General features: G+C 44.9%; 1 protein-coding gene and 1 long non-coding RNA gene across 6 annotated transcripts in view; one reads left to right on the top strand and one right to left on the bottom strand.

Moving 5' to 3' along the window:
* Window positions 1–271: 271 nt before the first annotated feature.
* LOC133225007 (uncharacterized) lies at window positions 272–3,593 on the bottom strand. Of its 2 annotated transcripts, XR_009728993.1 has the most exons (3): window positions 2,999–3,593; window positions 2,447–2,494; window positions 272–1,014 (listed from the first exon to the last, which is right to left on the bottom strand). It is a non-coding gene; the product is annotated as an uncharacterized LOC133225007 (long non-coding RNA). The 2 variants fall into 2 exon arrangements; XR_009728992.1 differs by lacking the exon at window positions 2,999–3,593 and having other exon boundaries at window positions 2,447–2,501.
* A 679-nt stretch (window positions 3,594–4,272) lies between these two features.
* Window positions 4,273–16,359, top strand: part of ASPSCR1 (ASPSCR1 tether for SLC2A4, UBX domain containing) — a 37,627-nt gene continuing 25,540 nt past the window's right edge. The window contains exons 1-7 of one of the 4 annotated variants that reach the window (XM_061376869.1): window positions 4,273–4,415; window positions 4,488–4,543; window positions 5,384–5,495; window positions 8,327–8,427; window positions 11,745–11,802; window positions 12,617–12,690; window positions 13,503–13,941. In XM_061376869.1, coding sequence (XP_061232853.1) covers window positions 4,317–4,415; window positions 4,488–4,543; window positions 5,384–5,495; window positions 8,327–8,427; window positions 11,745–11,802; window positions 12,617–12,690; window positions 13,503–13,941 — 939 coding nt within the window. In that variant the 5' untranslated portion in view covers window positions 4,273–4,316. Of the gene's footprint in view, window positions 4,416–4,487; window positions 4,544–5,383; window positions 5,496–8,326; window positions 8,428–11,744; window positions 11,803–12,616; window positions 12,691–13,502; window positions 13,942–16,359 lie in introns of those variants that run through there. The other 3 variants (XM_061376865.1, XM_061376867.1, XM_061376868.1) reach the window with 3 other exon arrangements.

The following is a 16,359-nucleotide window of genomic DNA, read 5'->3' as shown; positions in this document are numbered from 1 at the left end:
AGAGTTGAAGCAAAGACATTTAAATTGTGTCTGTCTTGGCCTTACCTCTTCTGGTGCCGGTAACAGGAGGATTTCTTTCAGAGCACTCTTACCATTTTCGCGTTACCTGTCACAAAGGAGCAGGGGGCTGTTACAGAGTGCAAAGATTACACAGCATGTGAGGTTATGGCATGACAGCCTACTTAGATATTTAAATCTAGTACAGTTTGACATGCTGAACTTGAGAGAACATCCAGGTGCACACGGGTTTCAAAGAATTTTGTTCTTCAGCAGAGGTTTGCTAAGTTTTAATCTTTTAAAAGAAACACCCTACATTGAGTGGTTTGGGCTTGGTATGGAAGGAAGCTCAGAGAAAGCTGTGGAGGAATTGGACTCCTTCTCCAGGCACTGGAGATTGGGCATATTTATGGGTGGGAGTAAGGCTTGCAGGAGGCCAGCAAGAGATTCTTAATGATTGGGAATAATGTTAAGGGAGATGCTGTTACTATTTAATGCCTTTCAAAATTAAATATCCTTTCAGAATTAAATATCCTGTTCCATTATGTCCTCATGTATGTTGAAATGTATTGGACTGTGATATACAATAGCAAATGAGACAGTTCTGAGATTCCCTAGAGTTCTGTCAGGATCAAGGCAGCTGTAGGCCTTGCCTCTCAGAAGCTGAGAGGGTGATGCCCTGAGTCCTGACCAGCACTTATGCCTTGAGTACCTTTCTCCTTTGTAGCCAGCTCTCACACCTGGTGTAGGCAGCTCTGCAGCCCTGACTCAGCTGAACTCCCCTGACTTGTTTTTTGAGTCTTGTGTTGATCAAAAGTGCAACACAATGTGCTGTGCAATGCTGTGGTAGGGAGCCACACTCTTGAACGTCCGCAGGACTCTGGCAATCGTCAGCACATACTGTTGGTACAGATGGGAGGAAATCTTTTTGGAATCATCATTACTGTGGTAACTATTGTTCTGCATTATAGTTTGGAACTGGTGACGATGTATTTCTAGATGTTCATAGTTAAATTCCTATCAATTTAAAAGAAATTAAAAAGCGGGGGTGGGGGAGAGGGGTCTATGCTTTATCATGAAGCAAATCTATGCATGATTCTTTGTGGGGCTGTGGCAATGCCAACTTGCATCGCGCCAGGGGTATGGATCTAATGCAAAGCACTAGCTGCCAGGAAGGGAAGGTGATTTTAGGGAAAGGTCACTGTTCAGCTTGTTCACTGTAACCACAGATGAAATGCAGGTTCTGAGAAGGTCTTGGCATGGCGTACGTTTTGCCCACCTGGCACGCTTGCAGGCATCACTTGGTCCTGACAGTGGCAGAAAACCAAATTAAGGGTGTTTTTAACTATTCCCTAATGAGTTCCTCTTTCTTTGTAGCACTTTAATGAACTCCAGGTTGTAGTTACCTCCCCCTTCTTTCTCTCCCAATGCTTCTAATTTCAGATAAATATTTGAGATTAGAAGTGGCTGTGGGTATGAAATGTGACCCTTAACCTCCATGCGACTTTCTGATTATGACATGTCATTAAAAAACAGATTAATCTCTCCAATCCTGCAACTTGGAAATGTTCAACTCAAATTACATCGGTGTCTTTTTAACAGGAGCAACGTTTCTTTAAGAGATGTGTCACTTCCAAAGCAAAATAGAAAACAGCTGCCTGCTTCAGACATCAAATAGGAGCTACCCCCACACAAACAAGACCAGTTCGGGGGGCTCCATGTAACTCAAAATGTCAAAATGTATCTTTTAGAATGGCATGGCTGCTCCACCTCAGCAGCTGAACAATCACAGGTGTTAACATGGCCATTATAATTGCTTCTTCTTACCTTCTCTTAAGTTATTTATGAGTGGAAGGACAAGATGTCTTCACTCTTTGTGAGATATTTGCAGAGCTTTGGGTCTGAACCCTATTTTAAAGACTAAGATGAATTTGCACACCATAGGTATTTGTTGCACCCTTCATAGGCAAAAACTTTCAGAACAGTCTTGCCCTTAAAGCCTCATGTATGTGAAGGCTTCTTCACATATTTTACAGCAAAGGCAATTAAAAAGCTAGAGAATGATAAGAAGCATGTCTCTAGACTTGTGAGTATTACAGAGATGGAAACAGAGAATGATTAGTGATTGTTTCTTGATAAAAGCTGTGGAACACCAAGGAAGAAATTCTAAATCAAAGTTAGGTACTTCTGTCGTACCACACAATTTGACTGTGGCATCCACTGCCTCAGATTCTGCGGGTGCCAAAAGTGCAGGTGGGCTCAAAACGTGGCTGGGCGGATTCATGTGACGGAAATCCATCAGATTAGATGTAAAGACACACCTCTGATTGGGATGTCTACAAGACGCAGACTGGTGAAAACTGGAAGTTAATCCTGGGGAAAAAATAATGGCAGAGTCCGCTGTTCTGCTGCTGTCCCCAGCTGCTGTCAGAGGTAGTGCTGTGATTACCTTGGTGTGAGCTGTTCTGAGGAAGAAACTCTTCTATAATGTGGGCCTCTCTCCTAGAAAAGAGAATTGTGAGAGGATGGTCAGACCCTCCCTGCACAATACTGACTTTCAGAGTACGAACAAAGTTCTTCACCACATAAGCAGAGAACTGACAAGTGAAAAGAGGATGGTGGCAATACCTCTCTCTACAGCCGTTGTGTTTATATTCAGAAAGTTCCACAGCTGCTTAGCTAAAATAGTAAAACCAAGTGCACACAGACAACTTCAGGGTATTGACAGATGACTGCCGAGTTATTGTGCTGTTCTGTGGTAACTGGCCATACACCCCTTGTCCATCCTAGCTCTGAAAGTAAAATACAACAACTTCAACCATTTTAATGTGTTTAGGATTTACAAACATGGCCTGGGATGCCAATACCCTGAACACCGTAGCTGTGTAGGTAATATGATGATACTTCCCAACAGAATGGAAAGAAAAGTGTAAAGGCATGTTTAGGTGTTATTTTTAAAGAACACATACACCAGGACACCCTTTGTTACTATTAATAAAACTTAATTGAGTAGCTATGGTGTTGGGAGGACTCAGGAATTCACATGCATAAGCAAGGGGATGTCTCTCCATCACTAAAATTCCCACCCTCTCTTTTTCTCCTTTCTCTCACACTGCTGATAAGGTAAAAAACAAGCGTTATCTTTTACTGAAGTGCCTTTCCCTTAAAAGGATATTTTTCCTTTATAAGCCAAACAGAGCAGACATTTTTGTGGGCGCTGGGGGTGGTGATGGGGACTTAAGCTCAACATATATGACAAATATAGAAGAAGTAGAGACAGTATTTGGCATGTGGTAACAACTTAGGCTAAATAAATTCCAGTGGTTACCCAAACTAAGGGTTGGTGTGTTTTGGTTTTTTTTCTTATGATAGCAAACAAAAGAGTTGAATCTCTGAGAGTGCCTTCGATACTGAAAAGGTGGTGCTGAGAGTGAAAGGTTATGAAATGTTGTTGTAAATATAAGATAATCTTAGCTTCCTATAGCTGCAGAGCCGTTGTCTGAACGCTTGGGTTTGTGACACTAATCCTGAGATGCAAAATCAACAGCTTCGGTTGGTTGTTGTTTTGATCGGAAGGAATGCTCTTCGGAGCCGACGGGATGCTGTGGTTGGCCTTAACCCGCGGTGTCTCGACTGCGGCACTGCCTGGACACCTGTGGCAGAGGGAGCGCTCCCTGCAATGTGGCTGTTGCTGTCAGTAGCTTTAGTGCTTTGCCCAGGAACGCTGCCATCGCCGCTTGGTGAAGAGCTGAGAGATCTGAAGCGCCTCGATGTGCCGCGTGCCCGGTTCGGAGCGGGGACCACGCCGTGCGCTGCCGGGAGAAGCCCAGGCACAGCGAAGAAACGTTTTATTTCTTCAGAGCTGTTTGACCGATCCGAACACTGCAAACCCGGCAGGAAACGCGCCGCGAGCCGCAGCCCTGGCTCCGGCTCCTCCCGCTCCACCGGTCGCTCCCTCTGCCGAGCGGACAGCGTGTGCCCGGGGCACGCATCGCACCGGCGCCCGTGTGCCCGGAACCCTGCGCCAGGCTGCCCTGCCCCGGCTCCGAGCGCCGGCAGTACCGCGACCTCCCGCAGCGGCCACCCGGGCACAGGCCCCAGCCCTGACCCTCGACCTCCGGCTCGGCCCCGACCCTTGACCAGGCCCCGGAAGTCCCTGGCCGGCCCCACCAGGCCGGGACTCGCCCGCCGCGGCCCCCTGGCCCGTGCCTCACCTTCGCTCGGCTCCGCGGCGGGGCGGAGCGCGGCCTGCAGCAGGGGCGGCCCGGGGCCCAGCTCCGCCCCAGCCGCGCGGGGCCGGCGCCTCGGAGGGAGGGAAGATGGCGGCGGCGGGCGGGGGGGGCGCCGCGGTGTCGGTGCTGGCCCCCAGCGGGCGGCGGGTCACAGTACGGGTGGGGCCCGGTACGGTGCTGCTTCAGGTGGGTCCGGGGGGCGGTGGCGCGGCGGCGGCAGGGCCGGCCCTGCCCGTAACGCCTCTGTTCTCTCCGCAGATCCTCGAGGAGGTCTGTAGGAAGCAGGGCGGCAGCCCCGGCGAGTACGGCCTCAAGTGAGTCTCAGAGCGGGGCCGGCGGCAGCTCTGGCCGGGCCCTATTGAAGGCTGCTTCGCGCCACCGGTGGCAGAGGCCCAGAGCGGGCCCGCGGCTGCGCAGCCGGACAGGGTCGGGCCCGGCCGTGTCGAGTCGCCCGCCGCGTCCTTGGCAAGGGGCCCAGCAGGTGCCGAAGGCCTGCCCGTGGCCCGGCGCGCTGCCGGGCGGTGGCTGCCACTGGTGGGTGCCCGGCGTTGCGGGCCCCGAGCTCGGGAGGATGCTCATGGTCATGGGCAGAGAGGGTCCGTGGGCTGCTGTTCTCCAGCAAAGGGATTTTGTTCCAATTAACCCCTCCCGATTTCCCCGTGCCAAGTTCCCTTTGCTCCTTGGATAAATACCGAGATCCTGTGTAACTTCCACAGAGGTGTCACCCGCAGTTGTAGCTCACTGAGTGATAGGGCTCCAGTCGCACCCTGTGGCTTGATCATAAGTTTTTATGGTATCATAAGCAAGAGATTGTTTGAGTGGCAGTAAAAGAAGTACCTTTTTATTTAACACTGAGCACCAGGCTTGACTATTCAGTTCTGTTTCTCTCTTAAAGCCTGAGGAGAACATAAATTTGAGTATCTTATCTGTGATCTCTACAAACTGCAGCTTTTTGATATGCAGAATAATTTTTGTGAACTGTTTTCTGAGTTACCAGTTCTGCATTGTTGAGTGCTGCTCTATGGCTCCTAGTCAACCTGCAGGGAATTACCTTGCTCAGTACCTGGACTTTGCATTTTTGTCAGTCCCTGAAGTGATCTGAAGATTACATAGAATGGTTCCTTGGTGTTCTCATGGGCTCTGTTCTTGTTTAGGTTTCAGAGGAGCGTGTTGGATCTCTCTTTACAGTGGAGATTTGCCAGGCTGCCCAACAATGCCAAGCTGGAGATGGTGCCAGTCTTTAATAGAGTGGGAATTGGAAACATGGTACGTTGGTTTTCGGGGTATGTTCGATTAGTTCAGTTATCGCTTTTGCTGAATGCGGTCATCTCGTGAGCAAGAGCATGGTTAGACTTGGCCAGTGCTTGAGTGCGAGACCACCCAAAGACTGGTAGAGGTGTGGTGGAAAGTGGTAATTTAGTAGCTGGAGGTCTTTGCTTACAGTTGGCGTGTTGATGGAGTTCCAGCTGCAAGTGGAGAATAGGGAGATCTTTTGGGGCACATGAAAAACTAGTAGTCATGAATGTGTAGGAAGTTAAACATCATTGATGACTTTGCTTAGCAGTTGAGTTACTAACTCAGTTCCATTTCCTAATTTCTGTTTCTGTTGCTGTTGTCTGCATCTGGATTTTGACTAAATCTCACATTCTTACAAGATTTTCTTATGCGTCTTTCCCAGCACTGCTCTTCACGGTGTGTTCACACAGCTTCAGAATGTTTTGTGACATGCACTGTGCTTAGCAGTTGCCAAATGTCCCTGCTTTGTGTAATTTGCAAACAGCTTACGGATGCTGTGTTCTACAGGAATTACTGTCGCGTGTTTAGGAGGTTTAAAAATCTTTGATGCATGTCGTTCTTACAGCTGGAGACATGATTTTTGAAATGATGCATAGGTGTTAATGAGTATAAACATTGAATGTGGTACAAATGGTGTACGGTCTTACTTAAGTGGCCTAGGAATGAAAATTTGTCTGTCACTAATAGTCATCTCTCTTCTTACAGGCTTCCTCAGGTGGAGTTTCTCATTTTTTGAGAAAGTTTCAGGTCTATTAGTGCTATTCTCTCAATGTCTGTCAAATTGCATTAGTGGTATTTTGTCACAGGCAATTGCTTTACTTGTCACAAAGACAAACTGATGCACACATTGAAAAGTGACCTTTGTAGTGCACAAAGTTTTTGCAGTCTCTGCTGTAGTTCACTGTGGGTGTGCAGTACAGTTTGGGGAGTCACAAATGTCTATGTTTTTCTCTGTAAAACCTCCATGTGCTTTGTTTTGGTGCTAATGTTTTCTTCTGACTTTGTGGTAGAAAGAAGTTTGTGCTCCATATGACGTATTTAGTTAAAAAAATACAACAAGCTGGTAGCATCTGCTTAAAATTTTCAGTTAAAAAAAGTTGTGAAAGGGGCGAGAAGGACTGTGCATTGTAGGAGAAGGTTTATAACATGGAATCACTGCTTTAGATCACAAAGGAGAAGAGCCAATGAAAGTTTAACTTATGGTTTAGTTGTATTTCAACAGAACAGTCTACAGAAGTGACTCCAAGGCTTCCCTTGGAGTGCTTGTTGCTGTTCTGTGGAGCTGAGAAGATACAGTAAATATGCTTGTGAAGAGTACAGTCTAAACAGAGTCGCTGTCCCATAAACTAAGAGCAGAGGTTCCACTTGGAAGGATTTTACAGACAGTATAAGAAAACACTTTGTACAGAACAATTGACCAAAAGAATTTGCTGCCACAGAGAACGAGTGTCAAATACTGTAGGGAGTTAAAAACAGCCAGTTAGCTGTGACGAGAGCTGACTCTGGTGGCATTGGTATTATGCCCTGATACAGTGGCAGCTGAAATGTGGGCTTGATCATGCAGGCTGGCTGCAGTAATATTGGGATGAATTTGGTTCTGTGTCTTTTGTTATTGTCTTTATTGAGATAACTTGCATGGAAGTAGGTGTGCTTTCCTGTGGTCGCTGGCAGCAGTCTTACCCCTAGAGCCCGAACACTGGTTTGGATAAACTGCAAGTTTGTTCAGTAAACCTGGTGTTTTTAAAGTAGATGGATTTCTTTCACATGTAAAAATCATTTAAATCACATAAGACAATTCTTTAGTGACAAGTTGAACAAATTCTCCTTTGTGGTGGCAGGTGATATAGGGGTGCCATCAATACAGTTCTAGTGTTAAAGTTATTAACCTTCTGTTTATGTGTTTGTAAACTTAAAAGATAATTGGCACTGGTCTATTATTTACAGAGCCTGGGGTGTTCAGAAAGTCTTCTAATTGAGTGAATAGGACTTTCGTGACATGCTTAGCTTTGAACTGTTGCCCAGAAACTGATGCAACTGTTAGTCTGAATTTCTGGGCTGGATTCTTATAGGATGGTGATGTCAGCTGTCATCACTCTGCTCTAGCTGAGAATAATGTAATACTTGTCTCCAGCATAGGAGAAACCAGGAGGTTGTGTTAATGGTGAGATGACACAAGTTAGTTCTGTTGGCTAGTTGTTGATGATGTCACTATTCCCTTTATGTAGAAAAACTCCTGTCTCCAGCAGATGACAATTTGCAGTCCTGTAAGGACTGGTAGGAGCTGAGGCAGATGACAAACATATTCCACCAAGGAAATCACAGTTGATTGCTGGAGTGTGTTGTGCCTGTTTTTTCCCATCACACTCTTGGTCTCCCCCTCATGCTTTCCCATGTGTCACTCGCTCTCACAGAGTGAGAGGATGCACTGACACTGTTGGTAGGGACACATGGAAACACTGAATGGGACGTTTGCATTGGCCTATCTCAGAATACGTTTCAGTTCAGAATGTGTCAGGGAAGAAGGGCCCAGGAAAGCTGGTTAATAGTCAAGGATTGCCTCTTCCATGCTCAGGAGCTGTCCATTCCAATGAGAAGTCAGGTAAAAATGCCAGAATCCTAATGTAATCATTTGAATACACCTCTGCATTTTTAATAGTGTAATCCTTTGCAGGAAGTGTTTAGAAGAAAGTCATGGTTTTTTGGATAGGAGGTTCTACAAATCACTGAAATACCTAAACAAGTTGTAAAGACAAGGAAGTTTTCATTCAGATTCCAGATCAATTCAGTGTGTTTTCCCACAGGTTCGGATCGCATTGCAGTTGGATGATGGCTCCCGTTTACAAGACACCTTTCCCTGTGAACAGACTCTGTGGGAACTTCTCAACCATTTTGCAGAGATTAGGTGAGCAATACAGTGAGAAAATACTTATTTAGGTGTAACTCTGCATGACAATATTTAGTTGTAGTTACAGTGATCCAGCTAAGTCCTGCAGATTTGTAGAAATTGCATTTATTTGACTGTGGTTTTTCATGTACCACACAAGATGTTTGCCTTTTCCTTGCTCTTTTAGATTTGACACTCCATAGTTTCATTATTATTTTTTAATCCTGGAGTAGCACTCCTTGTTCAGGGCATGAACTGGTAACAGACTGCTAAGGCCAGGAAGAAACTATACTTACATGTTAATGATGCCCCATCCCTGGCAGTGCTCAATAGACAAGGTTTGGAGCAACCTGCTCTAGTGGAAGGTGTCCCTGTCTGTGGCAGGGGATTGGAGCTGGATGAGCTTTAAGGCCCCTTTGAACCCAAACTGTTCTGTGATTCTATGATTATTCAAGAAAATATGGAGCTTTCAGCAGGCTAATGTGGAATCTTCGGAAGATTGATTATGTCCTGTTTAAATGGAAGCATTTCTGGTCCTACATTTGTTGAATATATGCAGGTGTTATAAATCTTACTACTTGAGGCCAGTCTACATTCAGAACTTTCTTTTGTCTTTAGTTTGACTTAAAAATAATGTTTTGGTTTGAAACGTTGAGCTAATTAACTCTTCTCCAAAGACAGTTCTTTTATTTTTGTCATGGCTTGGCAGATGAAGTCTTCAAGCTGTGATAGCCATTCTATTCTGGACAGAATTTCCAAATTTCATTTTTTTCTATGGTAGTTGGCTTTGCCTTTCTCTTGATAATGTTCTTTCCCCCCACCAGATTTTGTTCCTTTCTTGCTAACTTAGTAGGACTTGCTTGTAACAACATCAAAGGAGTGACTAGTGCTGCTGGCCCAAGGGAGGGAGTTTGGATCAGGGGCATCTTCTGTATAGCGGTAGGGGATTGAAGAGTTAGTGCTCACCTCCTGCCTTCCTGTCTAACTCCCCTGAAATTGTTTCTGCAGCTTTGTGGGGAATTGGCTTAAATAGCTGATGTAGGTGAAAAATAGTGTTGTCCCTACATTATCTTTCAGGTAGCTAAGTTTCCTAACCCAGTTAAGGGTTGTCTCTCATAGGCAGTTATGACAGAAAGTGCAGCATGTCTGGAAACAAGGATCCAAAAGGAGGAAGCAGCGTAGGAGTGGTGCATGTCAGTTTTTGCACTCAGTGTGCTGTTTCATCAAACCATAGTTTGGGGTAATGCTTGAGGCAGCCTACTGACTCTAAAGTGATACAAATGAGCCTTACTTACCATTCGCTTTGTCTTTAATGGTCAGGGACCTGGTCTACCCTGTGACATTTACTCAAGTCAAAAGGGACAGTCTTGGTGTAAATACTAAAGAGAAGATAATGATTTTTCTTTTGATTGAGGAAAGAGGTAGACAAAAAGAGCCAGGTACAATTTTTCTAGGTGTTTAGGGGCCCTCTTGTGCTTTGTGCTCTCTGCTTGTTGCAGTTCAGGAGCTGCTAGACTGGTGGAAGTGGCAGTTATGGACAGTGACAGCCTTTGTGTGGCTTTTTGCTTCTTATTTCTCAATAATAAAATTATAGGCATTTATGTGGAATTATGAAATTAAAAATTTGAGCTTTTTATATAGTTTTGCTCCTTTGGAGGTATTTTTTGTTGATTTTTTACAGGTTATTGTAATACTAATAGCTAATGTACATGGTGCTCTTTTTAAGCTTCTTAGCTGCTCCAGTGTGCTAAGCATTATTAACTTCAGCTCATAAAACACAGCTGTGCTTTCCTGCCCCCTGGAAGCTCAGATGTTTGGATAGACTTAGCAAACTTTTGATTAAGTTCAGAAAGCAGCAAAGATGCTGCCTAAGACAGTCACAAACCAAGCTGGATCTGTAGCCATCCATATAGATTTCATGGGCTGAGCTGATTTTCAGTGTATTGACTCAGTTGACTAACTAGTCAGCTAGTTGCTGACTTTTGCTGAGTCCTTCCTTTGACTTTCCAACTGGAGACCTTTTCCTGGAATACTCAGCTGCTCTAAGTGCGTGAGGGGAAGTATTCTAAATCCACTGGAATTTCCCCTGGGTTTTCAGCGTCCATCTTGGCTAATTGCGTATGGAGAAGGTCTGGAAGCTATTGTAAGGCTGCTCCTCTTCTCAGCGTGCGGCAGTCCTTGCACAAGATGTTTACAGGCCCTGTCAGATCACTACATGAAGGAATCTAATCTGCTTGCCGTTTCCCTTCTGAAGCACATCACATCAAAGAAAGAAATGACAGTGTGTTTGATGTGTGTGCTTGCCTCAGTGAATGCATGTAACGGATTAACAGCAGCTGGAGGAGGAGCCTGCTGGATTCCAAGAGTTATACAAAAATAAGTCTCTGGGGGATCTTTGCTTGGAGTCTGTTCTGCAGAGACCTGTTGAGGGCACAAACATTGTATACCCTTTTAGCATGAGGCCTGGGAGAACTGTTGCTTTTCTGTCTCCCACTCTTGCCTGGCTGGCAGCTTCAGCAGCTCTGAGGCTGTTCTCATATAGAAGCAATTGCAGTTTGGACACTTAAAGACAGTTTTGACAATGACTGTGTCTCTTTGCTGCTTTTGTGGTATCATTCATTAAGGTCAGATATTTTCCATACATTTTTAGATGACTCTTCAATCCAAAGAGTTGCTTGGATTGAAGTAGAAAGCAGTTTTGGAAGGTGAATGGTTTGGTTGTGGAAGTCAAAGTGGTTTCGTCTCTTATGGGTCTGTGTGATGAGCACGTGTGTTCCATTGTGCCTTGGTTCTCTCCTCCTAAATGGTAATCATCCACCTTTCCTGATAGACAGGCAATTTGAGGTTCAAGCTTTCATTTCTTTGATTTGCTTCATTTTGTTCAATTCGCAGTATTTCTTTCTGTTTGTTGTGATTCACACACAGAAAGAAACTGACCTGTCTCAAGACAAGTACAGTCTAAAGTCTGGTAACTATTTAACTTACAGAAGGGATTAAAAAGAGCAAGTATTACTGAATTGTGATCCAAATTGGGTATTACGGCACATGAAGAATGATGTGCTCAAATTTATCTGGTAAGATCAGATAATTTCAGAACTAACTTTAATTATTTCTACTTAGGTTTTAAGCTTTCAGGGCTGCATTTAAGGAACAGTGAACGCATTGGAGCAAGTTCTTTACCTAATGTCTAATACTGATTCTGTGTAATGGTTGTTGCTCGTGGGACATGGAGGAGAGGGTTGCTAGCTAATGGCACTTCTTGCTATTGCTGTACATTGGTTTTGGGAGCAGTAGGCTTGTCTACAGGTGCTGCAGTATTTTGCTTTTTACTGCAGGGAGTTTATGGAACAACATGGTGAATTCTCTCCAGTATGTGTTTACATGCGAGATGAGGTAAGTCAGCAAAGTCGTCTTAACTGTCTCTCCTCCTTCTGTCCCTAAAAAATAAGAAAAACTCAGCTCTGCTTTCCAACCTGGAAAGTGTTTCTTTTGAACTTTCTTGAGAGGGGAAGTAGAAAAATGTTGGTCTTTTCAAAGCATGACGTGTCTGTATGGAAAAAAGCTCTCTTGGAACGTAACACTGGGCTGTTTGGACCTCTGAGCCCATAAAATGAGCTCAATGACCTGTTTCTGTTTTTCTTTCCAACTTCTTTTAAAGCTGGAATCAAAACAGTGGCTTCATTTTAATAAATATTTGCTTTTCTCTGTGTTTTGATCTTTTGCTATTAATGTTTCGTTTAATATTTTGTATGTGTGTATTACGGAATTTGCTCTCCCTAGCTGTCCCTTCACTTCCCGCTGACCTCTGTGAACAGATCATCTTTATTCTGGAACAGGTTGTTACAAACATGGGAGGTGTATGTAATGAAATTGTCTGTCTGTCGGCTCTGAGATGTTGCCAGTGATTTAACTTCTGACACGAAAATGATGCTTTGCTGAGGTTGGATCCGTTTGGGATGGATTATGGGATGAAAGAATATGTAGGTCATCTTCCCTTCACATCATTTAATAAGCAGTTAATTTGGTACAGCAGTACAGGTGAATACAGATGCATTCCGATCTCATTTCCAACTGCAGAGTGTGTTTTATGCTGTTTCTGGTGCTGTGTGATGTTTGTTTGAATACAGGCTTCTTTTTAGAAACAGCACTTTACACGCTCTCCCAGGGAGGCAGCTGCCACAATTACTTCCCTCTGGTTTTGTTGCAGATCTCAGGAAAAAATGCCCTAGAGAAGACAATGCTGAAGTCACTTGGCCTGACTGGAGGCAGCGCCATCATCAGGTTGGGAGGAGCAAAGTTTGGGCTCTGTTTTATCTTTTCACTCTGGGGGTGAATTTGGTTTATTTAAAATAATAATAAAAAAAAAAAAGGCAGGGCGGGACCCCAAGAGAAAGAGTTCAGAGTGAGAAACAGAGAGCTCAGCAGTGACCCCCAAACAGTGCTCAGGAATGGCAACCACACAGCTCTGGGTTGGTGCATTTGCTTTTTATCAGAAACTGCTGCCCACATGTGCTCCCCACAGCTGCAGCTGCTGGCACTGACCCCCATGTGCACATTAAAGGAGCTTGTTTGTCTCTTTCTTCCTCTTTATTTATTTATTTTTCTTCCTTCCTGTGAGTGGAACAGACAATTCAAAGTGAAAAATCTGAGAGGGCAGTTGTCTACCACTTCATTCTTCCCTGCCTCCCAGTCCCTGCAGTGCCTCCTGCTGACTGGGAGGGTGAGGTGGGGGACAATGACAGCCTTCCTGTGATCTTCTAGCCAGTTCTTTGCTTTATATCCTGGAGGCAGGAGCGATTAGAAGCTCTGCGTTAAGACTCACTGCTGCTTTTTCCTGGAAGCCAGAGTTCTTCCTGTGGAGTTGGTAGTTCCTGCTCTGTTGTTTGGTTTTTTTTGCGCAAACCCCTGTCCCTGACCCTTAACTTCAGAGCAACTAGAGCTTGCTCTTTGTGAGTGTCTGGAAGCAGCAGATCATTAAATTAGGGGATATTTCAGTCTAGCTGTCTCTATGCCATGGTCATGTTGGGAACAGGGAGGGCAGTACTGTTAGGATAAATGATTTTGGTTTTCTTCATTTTGATGTCTTCTCTAAGAGTTGTCATGAAGAAATGCAGTTCATCTGGTCAGGAGGAAGCTGTGGATGCCACGGTGCAATGTAGTGAGCTGACAGTGGGGCAAGAACCAACTGAAGGAGCAGTGGATGTTCCCCTACCTCAAGCAAGCACATTCCCAAAGGACCTGGACCATGGGGATGTGGCCATGTCTTTAAACAGCTGCACAGACAAGCAAGACTCAATTAGAGAATCTCATGCCAGCTTGGAAGAGCTGTTGCCTTCTTCAGAGCCTGATTCGACCCAATTTGTCCCTTCTTTTGGAGGTGGACAGCGTCTGGGGGACAGTTCTGTAGCTGCACCATTTCTTGGGTTAGATATGTCATCTTCAGTGTTGCCAACAACAGCTTCTAGCCCTGGAGGCCCTTCTAAGCCAAAGAAGTCTAAGAACAGCCAAGAACTGCAAAAGGAGCAAGAACAGGTAAGGGAAAACTTGTTTGCAATGAGGGCTTTTTTTATCCTGCCTTGCTTGAGACTGAACTCCTACAAGGGAAGAGATATTTCCATGTTTAAGACTTTTTCCCCATAATATGGAGTTAGATGTCTTGGCAGATCTAGATGTCACCAGACTTGTGTTTTGTAATACTCTGAAGATGCTTACTGCTTATTGTGACTGACTGAACTCCCAGATCACATGGAAGGTGCAAGCTTGTTAGTTTTATATCTGGAAAGGGATAACATTTGTAGCTTGTTGTAGGATTGTCCTAGGAGCAGAAGTGGTATAAAAGTCTTTTCTGTCTAGCTCTAAAATATCCTGCTGCTTAAATAAATTCTACCTCTTTCTGACCCTTTTTCCAGCAAGGCAGTTGCACATCCCATTGCATTGTTGGTGTCTCTGAAGTAAAACTGCATTGTTTAAAAATGCTTAAGCCCATGTAGAGATACCAGAACTGATGGCTCAAGAGTGCTGTGATGCCATCACAGGATTGCCTTTGAATGCTGTTAAAGTAGGCTTTCTCTCGGGCAGCCGTATGGAATTGAATGCCTTCAGCAAGGTTGGGGATGTCTGGCAGGCAGCGTAAAATGAGCTACAGGAGGCTTTCAATTCGTACCTTACTCCACATTGTTGTGCATTGGGAATTTCATGTCCTGGTTTCTCTGTGACTAGCTTTTTCTTTTGCCCTTTCACTGCACATATTATCACTATGGTTTGCTTTAACATTCAGAGATCCCCTTCATGTTTTCCCACTCTTTAGGACCTCCTAGAGTCAGAGTTTTGTGTTTATCTCTGGTTCTGATACAGCCGTGGGATTAAACAATGGAAAGCCTTAGGTAGAAAGGAGTGCCTGATGAGGTTCAAAGGGAGCTTGATCCAGGAAGAATTCATCAGGACTGTGTGTATGTTCTCATGTTGGTGTGGAGATTCTACCTTGGTTGACTTCTTCGTGGTGGCAGTTCATTCTTTATGAGTTTCCGAATTGTTCATAAGCAGAAGCCAGGCCCTGGAAGGGCTCTGGAGCAGTTACAAATGTAGCAGGAAGAGGCTTTGCCAACCCAGTGGTGAATATTTTCATGTATTAGAAACATGTTTTGGTCTACCTCATCAGTGTTGTTGAACCTTTGGGAACAGATCCTGCGCATGGAGCACTGAATGGTAGGCTGGGTGATTTGTCCAGTCTAATGTGTTGCTTGCTTCAGTCGCACTCTTGCCTATGGGGGATTTGGAAAGGAGGAGTTTCAGTTGTGTCTGAAAAGAAGCAGTACAAGGGTTTGTGCTGGGATTCTTCACTGGTCCCGTTGTCTGTACTTCTTCGTATGCTGCTGGCAGGAGAGACAGAATTCATTTCATCATTTTACTGGCTACAGCTTGTTGGGCATGGAGCTGTGCAGCGGTGGCCTGAGGGCTGTTACAATCTGGCATCTGCCTGGGGGTTGCAGTCCAGTTCAAACCACTCAAGAGGCACTTCTGGAGCGAGCCTCCCTTCCAGTGCGAGAGCAGCTTTGGAAGCAGCTGTGGATTCTGTTGGGGGGGCTCTGCCCTTGTGTTAAACAGCATGTGATTTTGACGGCTGCTTTCAAGCCCTTTGATCTCTGGTGCTTTTGCTGCTGATTGATTACATTTTGTTCCCTCCTCTGTTCCTGCCATCCTTTGCTCTCCTTGCTCTCAGCAGCTACAGCAGAGCAGGGCTGGCCACATGGCATCTGCTTTTTGTCCCTTTTCAGTCCTGAGGAAAAAACCCAAAACAAAACAAATTATTTTTAAACATCAAAGGTCCATTTTTGTAAAAGAATCTTCCCATTAATGCTTTGCCTGTGTGTGGTTTTTGAAGCTGAAGAGAGAGGCTGGATAAAATCTGTGCTGGCGTCCCTTAGTTTCTTGGGCTAAAGATGGTTTACAGACAGCTGCGTGCTGACTTTGATGTCAGGACATTAATTATTAGAAGGTAACTCTACACCAGATTCCCCATGAGATTAGAGTTCCCTGAGGTGATGGGTAGGAGGTGGGTCTCCAGCGAGAGCTTGCTGCTGTGGAATGCACAGTTGCCACTACTTCACTTAAACTCACTTGAACATTTCCCTCAGCTTCCCTGATTCCCTAGGTATGTGGTGGTGACCATCCAGCGAGCTGCATTCCTCCTGGCACCTGCTTTATCACAGAGGCTGTAGTTATTTAGACTGCCTGGTAGACACTGGTGTGAATAGATGGTTTCAGCCTGCTGGCAGAAAGTGTCTTGCATCCCAACCTTAGTAACAGAGGTAGAGACTTTGAACAATGAAGGACAAACCATTACGCAGTCTTTGGTTCCTGAAAGGTATCTCTGACAGAAACATGCCAGCAAAATGCATAGCTTGCTTTCCTCCGGAGTTAGGTAATGGGAGGTAGAAACTCCTGTTTGTG

Source organism: Neopsephotus bourkii, unplaced genomic scaffold (genome assembly GCF_033783945.1).
Source record: "Neopsephotus bourkii isolate Nb327-2 ecotype Australia unplaced genomic scaffold, CSIRO-AGI_Nbou_v1 NB_1749, whole genome shotgun sequence".
Lineage (NCBI taxonomy): Eukaryota > Metazoa > Chordata > Aves > Psittaciformes > Psittacidae > Neopsephotus > Neopsephotus bourkii.
The sequence above is the reverse complement of the archived record's forward strand: the minus strand, read 5'-3'. Positions and strand labels throughout refer to the sequence as shown.